Source organism: Chrysochloris asiatica, unplaced genomic scaffold (genome assembly GCF_000296735.1).
Source record: "Chrysochloris asiatica unplaced genomic scaffold, ChrAsi1.0 scaffold00129, whole genome shotgun sequence".
Lineage (NCBI taxonomy): Eukaryota > Metazoa > Chordata > Mammalia > Afrosoricida > Chrysochloridae > Chrysochloris > Chrysochloris asiatica.
Window position 1 is genome coordinate 1,793,746 of NW_006408647.1, and position 13,709 is coordinate 1,807,454.

General features: G+C 37.1%; 1 protein-coding gene across 1 annotated transcript in view; it reads right to left on the bottom strand.

The window, feature by feature from the left end:
- Nucleotides 1-13,709, bottom strand: part of ENPEP (glutamyl aminopeptidase (aminopeptidase A)) — a 148,434-nt gene that overhangs the window by 7,909 nt on the left and 126,816 nt on the right. Inside the window, exons 14-17 of the mRNA XM_006869336.1 lie at nt 11,694-11,844; nt 10,301-10,374; nt 10,097-10,201; nt 9,836-10,006 (exon numbers count right to left, since the gene is read on the bottom strand). Of these exons, the coding sequence (XP_006869398.1) occupies nt 9,836-10,006; nt 10,097-10,201; nt 10,301-10,374; nt 11,694-11,844 (501 nt within the window). The remainder of the gene's footprint in view (nt 1-9,835; nt 10,007-10,096; nt 10,202-10,300; nt 10,375-11,693; nt 11,845-13,709) is intronic.

The window sequence follows — 13,709 nt, forward strand, 5'->3', positions numbered from 1 at the left end:
AGGAAACACATACAGGAAAACAGAACAAAGAACAGGAAAACAATACACTAAAAGAGAAAAAAGAAATAAAAATGGGCAGCAACAACAAAAACAAAAAAGGATAAAGAGAAAAGAAGGATAGGAAAACAGAGGTGTGCAAAATAAAAGTAAGAGAGAGAAAAAAAGGGAGAGATAAAAAGTACTAAAAAAACAGAGATGACTCTGAAAAGAGAAAGAGACTGGAGAGTAGTAAGAAAAATCAAGAGTAAAAATAGAAGAGCGTGGATATAAGAAACAAAAGAAAAAACAAAAACAGAGAGTAAAATCAAAGGAAGAGAAATACAGAAAGAAGGACAAGGAAGGATAAACAAACAAAAATAACAAAACAGTGAAAGGAAAAACAAACACTCAATGAAAATGGATTAAGTGCACCTGTCAAGAGACAGAATGGATAAAAACTTTTGTATATATACACAATGGAATACTATGTAGCACTGAAGAATAATGATGTATCTGTGAAACTCTTCATGACATGGATGAACCTGGAGGATATTATGCTGAGTGAAATTACTCAATCACAAAAAGACAAATATCCTATAAGACCACTGTTGTAAAAAGTTAAGAAAAGGTTTCTTGCTGTAAGAAACATTCTATGATGTTTACCAGAGGTGGTAGGGAATTGAAAGTTAATCACTGGATAGAGAGTACACACATGTTAACTTGGATGGTGTTGAAGGCAATATACAACAAAAGGGGTATTGGCATAGGAAAGATGAAGGTAGTGGATGACACATGGAACAGTGCAAAACTTAAAGTGAATAGCAGTAAATAACATTAACTGATGGTACATAGAAGGGACTGCAATCTTGTAATCATATTAAGCTTATGATGGAATAGATTGAATGTGGAATAGGTGAACTGTTCTATAAACCTTCACTTAATTCACAATGAAATGTTTTTTTTTTTGTTTTGTTTTGTTTTGTTTTTAATTTCAGACCCAATTGAAAAGACAAGCAAGCCAGCCTGGAGCAGCTACAGGAACAGAAGATACTTCTTGACAGAAAGACCAGCAGAGACAAACAAAAATGGCAGTCTGATTGGCTACTACAAGAACAAGCAAGTTGTTCGCTGGGAAGTCATCAAGGCTATCAAGTCCCAAGGACAAAACCCTCCCAAGACTGAAACGCAAAGGGAATACACAAGCAGGCATGTAACCACTGAGTGGTTTTGATCCTGTCTAGACACGTTTGGTGAAAGGAGATGGGGATAAGACTCTCATGATTCAATAGTGAGTATTTGCTATCATGACTAAATACTATTGTCACAGATGTAAAGGTCGAAGTTTTGTAGCAAAAAAGGGTAAGTGGTTGAACTTACAGTCCTGGAGCGGAGGACCCTGGGACCATCAGGGAAGAAGAACAGGAAGGAAGTGTGGGACCCTACCCATAGAAGTGGCAATGCCAGAGATAGAGGCAGAGATGATGACATGGAGTGACAGAGCAGCTGAGGACTCTAGATTCATGTAGGAGAGAGGGGATGTGTGCTGGCAGCCGGAGGGCAGGCTTGCAGGATGTGCCCTTTGGCTGTTTGAATGATTGTATATTCCTGAGTGTTTTGGTACACATCCCCTGCCCCCCACAAAAAACAAACAAACAGAAAAACAGAGGGAACAGAAGGAAATACTGTTGAACAATGAAGCATGCAAGGGATTATAATCATTGCAATGAAACAAATATGACAGGCTGAGTGTAAAACTGATGTTCCCCTCTGTAAACTATCACTCAATTCACAGTAAAAGCTCAAAAAAAGAAGTTCAGAGAAAAAAAAATTATGTCTGCTGCTGACAGATCATATATATTTTCATATTCTTCAAATATTGCTTCAAGACTTCCTACCTACTGACTTGTTTCTTTACTCTCTTTAGGAGGATAGGAGATAATACCTAAAAACAAGGTGATCATTGTTTAGCTTGAGTCTTGAGATGACAGTTTTGAGAGTCAGGCTTTTTCAAAGATAAAATGTATTTCTAAATTTATTATATTTTATTAATATATTGAGAATCGGGCTTAAAGACTTTAAATTGTTGTTGTTGTTGTTAAGTGCTTTTGAATTGGTTCCAACTCATAGAGCCCCTATGTAGGGTTTCTGAGGAGCAGCTGGTTGGTATGAACTTTCAACCTTGTGGATAGCAGTCCAGGGTTTATCTTACAGCACCATGTACTCTCCTATTTGGAGAATGGGTTGGTGGCTCATGCTCCCCTTTGCTGTTTCCAGATTATTATTCCTTCAGTCTTTTTTAAACTTTCTGTTCCTTCAGGTTATCCTCCCTCACTTATCATGCACCTTAGTACCTGACTTAGCCATTCTCTTTGCTCTATAACATGGGTGACATCAAAGTCCACATGACTCATTAGTTTATTGGCATCTTCATTTCTAGTTCTATTTTCTCCATTCCACATCAACCAGCATTTCCCATAATTATACCTTTTGATCACTCATAAGCACTCTGTCTCTAAAATTATCAATTTATGAACCCTCTATGACATAATTTTCAGCAATCTCATATGCCTGTGCAAGTTGGACAATGAAAAAGGAAGGCTGTAGAATTGGTCCATTTGAGTTATGGTGTTGGAGAGGAATATTAAAGGTAATATTGACTTCCTGACGAACAAATAAATCTGAGTTATTAAACGTACAAGAGAATATTCTTTAGAAGCCAAGATAGACAGACTTCATCTCTCAAACTTTGGATATATCATCAGGAAAGACCAGTCCCTGGAGAAGGAAATTATGTTGCTAAAGTTGAGGGTCAGCATAAAAAGAGGGAGACCCTCATTGAGATGGATTGGCACAGTAGCAGCAGCAATGGGCTCAAGCGTAGCAGCAATTATGAGGATGGCAAAGGACTGAGTGGTGTTTCATTCCATTGTACACAGGGTCTCTATGGGTCAGAACTAATTTGATGGCATCTAACAACAGCCATGACATAATTTACCTTTCAGTTTCCACTATGACCATTGCTGGTAAATTTGAGCCACCAACCTTGTGGTTAGCAATCCAGTGCTAATCCTACAGGGCCACACCAGGACTCCTTATCATAAGCAATTCAGAAGAAATTTCTGATTTTGAGGAAAATATTTTTATAGCCTGATTAATTATGATGCCAATGCATGGATAGGTTGCAAGCATTCTACGTATCATTTGGCAGGAACTCAGCACTATACTCCAGTCTGAGGCTATGACCAAATCAATGCCAAATTCAGTTTTGACCCTCTCTCTTCTAGGGTCACTTCTAGTACTAACTCTGTATCAGTCAGGGTTGAGTTAAGACAGAAATCACACTAATAGTTTGAACAGAGAAAATTTAATATAAAGAATTATTGACTAGTAAGATGTTGGTTAATTAAAAGGAATAAATGAATGTAAGAATTGTAAATGTAGAAAAAGATACTAAATCAAGGGCTGAGAAATACAACCCAAGGAATTAACAAATGTGGAACATGGCCTCTCCTCTCTTGAAGGCTGAGATTTAGACCTTGTTGATGAGGATATGGATGAGGCTGTCAGACTAGAGCTAGTGAGTTGGAGCATGCCTGAAGTCATCCACTGAGATGCCTCAGGGCTAGTGAGTAGAAAGTCACCGACTGGGGTGACAAGGAACTTCACAAAATGGTAAGCTTAAAGGTACCCTACCTGTCAATGGCATCGGCACCATAGAAAAAGTAAGAGTACACTGGAAACAGTAAGAAAAGCATCTTTCACTACTATGTCTTGCCTTGTCCTTCCAGTACACAAAGCCTAACACTCCAGCTGCCAAAGAATGCTGGGCAGAGTCTAAGAATTATACAGCAAGGCAAAGGAAATTGTATTAAGAGATGAAAGGTAATACATTGATAATTGGCATCCCTAGAGAGAAGACAGACATTTCATTATGCCATATATACACTCACATTGTAATTTACATTTCACATTCTGTTTCTCCCATTAAACTATAAGTTTCTCATGACAGATACTATGTCTTATTCATTAAAAACAACAACAACAACACTCTTCCTAGGCCGGCACTTGGCAAGAAAAAGGCCATTTGAGTTCAAGCGTCAAGATTGTGAAGCCCAAAGGTGAAAAACCGAATGAATTCGAATCTGGTATTTCTCAGGCTCTTCTTGAGCTAGAGATGAACTTGGACCTAAAGGTGGTCGGAAAGCTATTATAATCTTTGTTCCTGTTCCTCAACTGAAGTCTTTACAGAAAATCCAAGTCCAACTAGTACGTGAACTGGAGAAAAAGTTCAGTGGAAAGCACGTGATCTTTATTGCTCAGAGGAGAAGTCTGCCTAAACCAACTCGAAAAAGCTGTACAAAAAATAAGCAAAAGCGTCCCAGGAGCCGCACTCTGACGGCTGTGCATGATGCAATCCTTGAAGACTTGGTCTTCCCAAGTGAAATTGTGGGCAAAAGAATCCGAGTAAAGCTGGATGGCAGCCGGCTTATAAAGGTTCATTTGGACAAAGCACAGCAGAACAATGTAGAACACAAGGTTGAAATGTTTTCTTGTGTGTATAAGAAGCTCAAGGGCAAGGATGTTAATTTTGAATTCCCAGAGTTTTCAGTTGTAAACAAAAATGATTAAATGAGATATCATTCACACACACACACACACACACACACAAAAAACCCCACCCTTTTCCTTATTGTGGTAAAATATATATATATATAACAGAATTTACCATTGTAACCATTTTTAAGTATACAATTCAATGGTATTAATTATATCCACAATGTTGTAAACCTATAGTCACTATTTCTTCCCAAATATTTCTCCTCACCCTAAATAGAAACTGTTTACCCATTAAACAATAACTCTCCATTCTTCCAACTCCAATACTTATTAATTCTACCTTCTATCTCTATGCAGTTGACTATTATAGATTATCCATATAAATGTGATTACACAATATTTGTCTTTTTGTGACTGACTTATTTCACTAAGGATAATATTAAAATTCATACATGTGATAGAATGCATCAGAACTTTATCTTTATGGCTGAATAATATTCCATTGTATGTCTTTGTTGTTAGATGCCATCGAGTCAGTACCAACTCATAGCAACCCTGTGTACAACAGAACGAGAAACACTGCTCGGTCCTCGGCCAACCTCACTATTGTTGCCACACTTGGAGTCCATTGATGCTTCCACTTTGTCAATCCATCTCGCTGGGGGGCTTCCTTTTTTTTTTTTTTTTTTTAAGACCCTCCACCTTACCAAACATGATATCCTTCTCCAGCTGATAATATATCCAAAGTATGAGAAGCGCAGTTTGACCATCCTGGCCTCCAAGGAGCACTTTGACTGCACTTCTTCCAACACAGATCTGTTGGTTCTTTTGGCAGCCCATGGAACTTTCAATATTCTCTTCCAACACCATAACTCAAAAGCATCAATTCTTTTACAGTCTTCCTTATTCACTTTCCAGCTTTCACATGCATATAATAATACCATAGCTTGGGTCAGATGCAACTTAGTCTTCAAGCTGACTTCTTTGCTCTTCAACACTTTAAAAAGGTCTCATGCAGCAGATTTGCCTAATGCAATATGTCATCTGATTTCTTGACTGCTGCTTCCATGAGTGTTGATATTTGATGCAAGAAGGATGAAGTCCTTGACAACTTAAATCTTTTCTCCATTGTTAAGAATGTTGTTTATTGGTCCAGTGGTGAGGATTTTTGTTCTCTTTACATTGAAATGCAATCCAGACCAAAGGCTGTGGGTTTTGATATTCATCAGTAAATATCTTAAGTCCTCTTCACTTTCAGCAAGCAAGATTGTATCATCTTTATCTCACAGGTTGTTAATGAGTCTTCCTCCAATCTTAATGCCACATTTTTCTTCATATAAGCCAGCTTCTCGGCTTATTTGCTCAGCATACAGGTTGAATAAGTATGGTGAAAGAATATAACCCTGACACACACCTTTCTTCATTTTAAACCATTCAGTTCTGTTCGAACAACTGCTTTTTGGTCCATGTACAGGTCCCTGATGAGCACAATTAAGTGTTCTAGAATACTCATGATAGTTGATCCAAGAAGGATGAAGTCCTTGACAACTTCAATCTTTTCTCCATTGTTAAGAATGTTGTTTATTGGTCCAGTGGTGAGGATTTTTGTTTTCTTTACATTGAAATGCAAACCATACATAGCTTGTCATGATCCACACAATCAAAAGCCTTTGTGTAGTCAATTAATCACAGGTAAACATCTTTCTGGTATTCTCTGCTTTCAGCCAAGATCCATCAGACATCAGCAATGATATCCCTCGGTTCACAGCCTCTTCTGAATGCAGCTTGAGCCTCTGGAAGTTCTCTGTAAAAGTATGCTTGCAGCCATTTCTGTATTACCGTTAGTAAAACTTTACTCACTTGGGAATCAGAGATATTGTCTGATGATTTTCGCATTCTGTTGGGTCACCTCTCTTTGGAATGGGCACAAATACCGATCTCTTCCAATCAGTTGGCCAGATAGTTGCCTTCCAAATGTGGTTCCTTGTATGTATATACCAAATATACTGTTGATGGACATTTGGGTTTTTTGTATGGTACTGTGGGTTAATACAGTAGACTGCAAAGTTGATTTTTTTTTTAAGTTTTATTGTGAATTATGTGGTAGTTTACATGGGTACATGGGGTAACATTAGTTTTACATTCATCCTATCATATATTGTTTCATTGCCATGGTTACAATCCCCTCCATGCATCACCAGTCAATGAAAGGGTACATTCTACATGCTCCCCGCCCTCACCCCCGATCGTCACCCTGGGTCCCGAGTTCCCAGCTGCTCCATCTCTCCACGTCATCATCTCTGCCTCCATCTCGGGGATCACTGCTTCTCTGGATAGGGTCCTGCTGTCCACTCTTCTCCCTTCATGGTTCCAGGAACCACCACTCATAGCCTGCAAAGTTAATCACTCCCCTCCTTGCCACAAAATGTCTACTTTTACATTTACAACCTTCACAGTCAGTCCTGGTAACAATTATTCACCTTTGTATCACAAAAGACCTGTCGGCATTTCCTTTCATCAGTCCCGTCTAGACAGATTGGATACTACTCAGTGGAGATTCTACCTTCCTCTACGCCCTCTGGGTCTAAGTTCCCTCTTGAAAGCTTGTAAACTTTGTCACTTCTTGCCTTTGTAGCTCCCCCAACTTTGGATAGCCAATGTCCAAGTTGCCCATCCCTGTCCACTCTTTGTATGGAGGGGGTTGGAATGATCCTTGCTGTAAAGATTGGTTTCCTCTTTTGAGTTGCTGCATCCATAGGTGTAGGACAAGTTCATCAAATTGCATCAGATTACTCTTTTTTCCTCCTCTTTCTTCTTCTAGTTGTGCTCTGATCATCTAGTCATTGAGGCCAGGTCAAGTGGGTTTTATCTGCAAGTGTGGGTACTCTGTGGATATGCCCTCTCTTATCAGCTAAACACTCCATTCTCCACTCCAGTCCTCCATGGCTATGTCATTGATTCTGGATCCAAGAGTCCCCAGGTCTCACCACACTGCTGGCCAACCAGGTCTCCACCTGGGTTCACAGTGCAAAGTCGATTTGAACTGCAAGTTTAGTGGTTTAAGTTCACCAGTCACTGCTTGGAAACCCTCTACAGGGTTGCTATGGGTCAAAACCAACTCGATGGCACTTAACAACAACAAAAACATGTGCCATTGAGTCATTTCCGACTCACAGTGGCCTGTGTAGCTTTTTCAAGAAATGACTGGTAGGTTTAGATCACTGACGTTGTGGTTTGTAATCCAGTGCTTACCCTACAATGCCACACCAGAACTCTACAATAAATATTTGTATATCACTATTTGTTGAGCCTCTGTTTTCAATTCTTTTCTATACATATTCATTTTTATTCCCATAGTCTATATGCCTATATATAGAAAGACCATCGCACATGTTGGTGAAATGAATGAAGTAAATAACACAGGAACAATAACTAGGCAAGAAAAAATGAAAAATGAGTTAAGGCAGAAGCTAGTTGATTTGGGGCATAGATATGGAGTGGAAGAAGATGCATTGATGGACTTCAAGTGGTCTGTTAACCTTCTGAGTGAAATGAACATTCATAATTTGTTTTTATGTACTTTGTAGAAGACTTTCTACCTTCTCTGCTGATAAAGCCCAGTTTTGTTCAGCATCATTAGATGTCTCACAGAATCCAAATCAGACAAAAGAATGTAAGTTCATCTTAGTAAAAACTACCATCAAGTGGTAATTATTTGACCAATGTTGGCTTAGGAAAAGAAATGGAGAGAATTGTTCTCATGGCATAGAAGACATGGCACTGTGATAAGAAACTCTTTGCTCCTATCTTTCCTCTGTTGAGCATGTTTGTGGAAAGATATATTGTTTGGCGCTCTGGAAGTCACGAGATATTTTTTTTTATGTTAAGGATGACAGAACTGAAAGGAACAGAGCCAGAGTCTTAAATGAAAATATTGTGTCACTACACTAAACTGGAAACTGCCTGATGCCAGACTTATTTTATATGAGATAGCTGGTAGCGTAGTGGTTACGAATTGGGCTGCGAACTGCAAGGTCAGCAGTTCGAAACTACCAGCTGTTCCGTGGGAGAAAGATGAGGCTTTCTGCTCCCGTAAGGATTTACAGCCTTGGAAACCCTGTACAGGGTCTCTATGGGTTGGAACCGACTCCACAGCACATAACAACAACAACAACAACAACAACAACATTACTTTAGCAGTTCTTATATAAATATTTTGTTCTTGGAAAAAAATTTGAATGACTTTTTTGGGAAAAAAACATCATACTTTAATTTGTTGTTGTTATGTGCCGTGGAGTCCGTTCCAACTCATAGCGACCCTGTACAGGATTTCCGAGGCTGTAAATCTTTACAGGAGCAGAAAACCTCATATTTCTCCCATGGAACAGCTGGTAGTTTCAAACTGTTAACTGTGAGATTGGCAGCCCAATTCTTAACCACTATACTACCAGAGCTCCTTCTTGCTTTAATAATTAGTCTTAAAGGACACCAGCAGGACATCTTAGAATAATGATATGTAATGTTTCATATGCCATGGTGTCTTTAAAACCAGTTGCTGTTGATTCCAACTCATGACAAATTCCAACTCATATCAAAGTAGAACTGTGCTTCATAAAGTTTTCAGTGGTTGATTTTTCAGAAGCAACCATCAGGCCTTACTTCTTACAACCTTTCAGAAAATAGAAAAGAATATTAGCTATTTGTGCTATCTAGTGGCTTCATTTCTGAAAGGTTGGAGGTTCGAGTGTATCCATGGGCATCTCAGAAGTAAGGTCTGATGGTTACTTCTGAAAACTCAACCATTGAAAACTTTATGAAGCACAGTTCTACTTTGTTATGAGTTGGAATTTATCATGAGATGGAATAAACTTAACAGCAACTGGTTTTAAAGGCACCATGACATATGAACCATTACATATCACTCTTCTAAGACTGGTGGCACAATGTTTAAAACCTTGGCTGCTAACCAAGTACTCAGTTGGTGGTTCGAACCCACCAGTGGTTCCATGGAAGAAAAAAACCTGGTTATCTACTCTCATAAATGTTTGTTGTTGTTGTGGTTAAATTTCTTCAAGTTAGTTCCAACTCGTGGTGACCCTGTATAGGGTTTCCAAGGATTGGCTGGTGAGTTTGAATCACCAACTTTGCGATTCAAACCGACCTTGTGGTCTAGTGCTTTATCCTTCAGCACCACACTAGGAAACTCTATGGAGTAGTTTTACTCGGCTATATACAGTTTTTGTAAATTAGAATTGATTTCAAGACACAACAGAAAAGTGAAATAAAAGTCCCAATTTACCTTGACAGAAGGGTGACATTTCTCACAGATGCTAATCCATATAGCAGTTTTTCTTTTTCTTGAGCTAACGATGTTTTCTGGTATTGCTCTAGAGTGTAGTTCCATGATGTCTCATTGCCAGAATTCTGCATCCCATACCGATATACCAGAAGCCTAAGATTTACAGGAAGACTAAAAGAAGAAATAGTGTTTCAGAGAATCCTATTACTCATTTCTTCAGCTTAAAGATCTTATATAAATGGAAACATGATGGATAGTCACCTTACGCTTCCACTTAACCACTTTTCAAACAACTGGGAAGCATCCTCCAAAGCTGCTTTATCTCCCATTTTGCATGCAAGCCCTAACACAGAGGCACGGAGTAACCTTAGAAAACAAACAAATAGGCAAAAAGCTTGGGTGCTGAATATTGTTCATACAAACAAATGTTAAAATAAGAATAGTTTTTAAAAGATAAGTAATAACTTTGTTATGTGTTCTCCAGTATCATTCCATCCCAGAGAATCAGCAATGGGCTTCACTTGACCTTGGAAGTATTCCTGGGGGGTAAGAAAAAGCACCATGTAAAATGGATAACTTACTATTTATAAACACTCTCCCACTTGTTGTAATCTACAACCCCTAGTTAAAATCTTTTCGTTTTCCTTATTATTATTTTTACTTAATTCATAGTACTTTGGGCCTTTCTTTATGAAAAGGATGTACTCAATATCATCACAATGAAACTTTGTTAAAATCTTGAAATTATCTAGGAGATTTCAAGAATGTTCTATCAAATTTTGGGTTAGTCCCTTTTAATCTCCCCTTCTTAATAAGCATATATAATAGACAGAAAAACAAATTACATACTTATTGGACTAAGAAGATGGCTCAAGTATTGATAAAATAATTACAGCAACTAGCATATGTATATTGCCTAAGAATTTACAAAGGACTTTTATATTATTTGATTCACATCCCATTATAATTATCTACTATAATTTCTATTTTACAAAGAAAATTAAGAGTCACAGATATTAAATCATCTTTCCAAGGTCTTTAATTTAGTAAATGGAAGGCACTAAACCTTCAAGGTTGGTTTAAATTGCAAGGCTGGAAATTCAAACTCACTAACTGCTCCTCAGAAACTCTATATATAGGGTTGCTATGAGTCAGAATCAACTCTACAACACTTAAAAACAACAAGAAATTCATTTAAAACAGGATCCAGTTAATATCTATGGTTTAAAATGTTGTCTATTTTAAATAAATATTTATTGTTTTATTTTTCTGACACCATATATCTATAAGTAGTACACTGAACCACAAGTACCTCAATTATTGACTATCTTGTTATCTGATATTTCACAGTTATAGCAATAGTTAAAAAAAAAAATCTACTATCAAACATTTTGCACATTAATGAGATACATTTGGTATTGCTAAACACTGAGGTATAAGGCAAGAGTATCAATAAGTAGTTAAATTTATGTGTCAACTTGGCTGGGTCATGACTCTCAGTGGTTTGGTAGTTGTGTAATTATGCAATTTGGCAGTTAGGTAAGGAAGCAGTCATCCTCCATTTACTGACCTGATGTGGTTACCATCTATTTTCAACTAAACTCAAGTTTTGCAAATCCTGATCTTTGGAACCTAACCATGTTGGTCAATGAGAAGTGGGTGACTAACAAATAAGTAGAAAAAGAAGAGGCAACATCTTTTGCTTTGATTAGTTGATTCATTGCTCCTTTCTTTTGATTTTACTTGGCAAGCAGATGTGCTTTTGTGTTTTCCCAGAGGCTCCTTCTCCCAAAAACCTTCTTGTTCTAATAAATAATGAGACATTTACTTTCATAAGCTATCATATCATTAGCATCACCTCAATCATAGGGTATAGCTCTTTATCATCTTCAAACATGTTAATAATATAGGTTATAGCTGAAATGACTCTCTGCCATGGTAAATAATCCTCTTCAGTTTTAAGATACTTGGTCAAATTCAGAGCTGTTGTATAATCAAGAAGTTGAGCTCTGTGAAAACAACAAAAAACCATATTAATAAAAAAAAAAGTGTAGTTTTCATTTGACTGAAAGTATTAATATGGTTAAGGGAATTATAGAATGTACGTGAGAAATCTTCAGTTAAGTAATTAAGAAAATAGAGATTTTATTAATGCCCAAACATTTATTCACACACACACACACACACACACACACACACACACACATACCCATATAATGCTGTATTAGTGCTTTCATACTATACATACATATATATTCTGCTCAAATAATATAATGGAAGACATAACATTAAGTTATACATTTGAAGACAATCATTATAGTAAAATTTTAGATAAAGCAAAAGTCATTTAGCAATACAGCTAATGTTGATGAACAGAAATCTCTAAATTTTGGATTGACAAACTGATTATAATATAGAAGTGTACTGCTAAAAATTTAGCTTATTAACATTATTTATATTTGCAGATAAAGATGAAACATGAATAACAAATAAACAATAAATGCTTAAAATGTTTTAATTAAGCTTATGTTTTTGACTAAAACATCACTTCTTTCATACATTTCACATTAATCTTCATAAATAAAAATGGATTTTTTTCTCCAGAAATTCCAAGATGCTACTTTCATTTAAAATGTAAAGGAACCAATTTTTCCCTCCCACAAAATGATTCTAGAAATTGAAATAATGTTCTTGAAATCTGTTATTTTTCAAAAGTTAGCCTAGCTTTTGAAAAAAATCTCAGGTGGTAATCCTGTCTTTGAAAGTTTAAATTAAAGAATAATTTATAAATTATTGACAACACTATACTAGTGCAACCACCACTCATCTGTCAATTTGTCGTACTATGGTGGTTTGTGAGTTGCTGTGATTCTGAAAGCTATGCCACTGGTATTTTAAATACCAACAGGGTCACCCATGGTGGACAGGTTTCAGATGAGCTTCCAGATGAAGACAGACTAGGAAGAAGGAGTAACAAAATATTTCTGAATATTTAGTCACTGAAAACCTTATGAGTAGCAGAGAAACACTGTCAGATATAGTGCTGGAATTTGAATATCTCGGGTTTGAAATCACTCAAAATGTGCCTGGGGAAGAGCTGCTTCCTCAAAGTAGAGTTGACCGTTGTGACACGAATGGAGTAAAGTCTGTGGGAGAAAAGCCCTTAGGACCTTCATTTGCTGATGGGGCACAATTCAAAATGAAGAGAAATAACTGTAAACAGCCATTGCAAATCGGAACATGGAATGCACGAAGCATGAATTTGGGAAAATTGGAAGTTGTCAAAAATGAAATGGAGTGCATAAACATCAATATCTTAGGCATTAATGAGCTGAAATGGACTGGTATTGGCCATTTTGAATCAGATGACCACATGGTTTACTATGCCAGAAAGGATAAATTGAAGAGGAATGGTGTTGCATTCATTGTAAAAAAGAAAATATCCAGGTCAGTCATGAAGTACAATGCTGTCTATGATAGGATAATATCCATGCACCTACAGAGAACACCAGTTAATACCATTAGTATTCAAATTTATGCACCAACCACTAAAGCCAGTGAGGATGAAATAGAAGAATTATACCAACTTCTTTAATCTGAAATTGATCAAACATGCAATCAAGATGTATTGATCATTACTGGGATTGGAATGCAAAGGTTGGGAGCAAAGAGGAAGGACCAGTATTTGGAAAATATGGCCTTGGTGATAGAAATGATGCTGGAGATCGTATGACAGAATTCTGCAAAATCAGTGATTTGTTCATTTCAAATACCTTCTTTAGACAGCATAAGAGATGACTATACACATGGACCTCACCAGATGGAATACATAGAAATAAAATTGACTACATCTGCAGAAAGAGATGATGGAAAA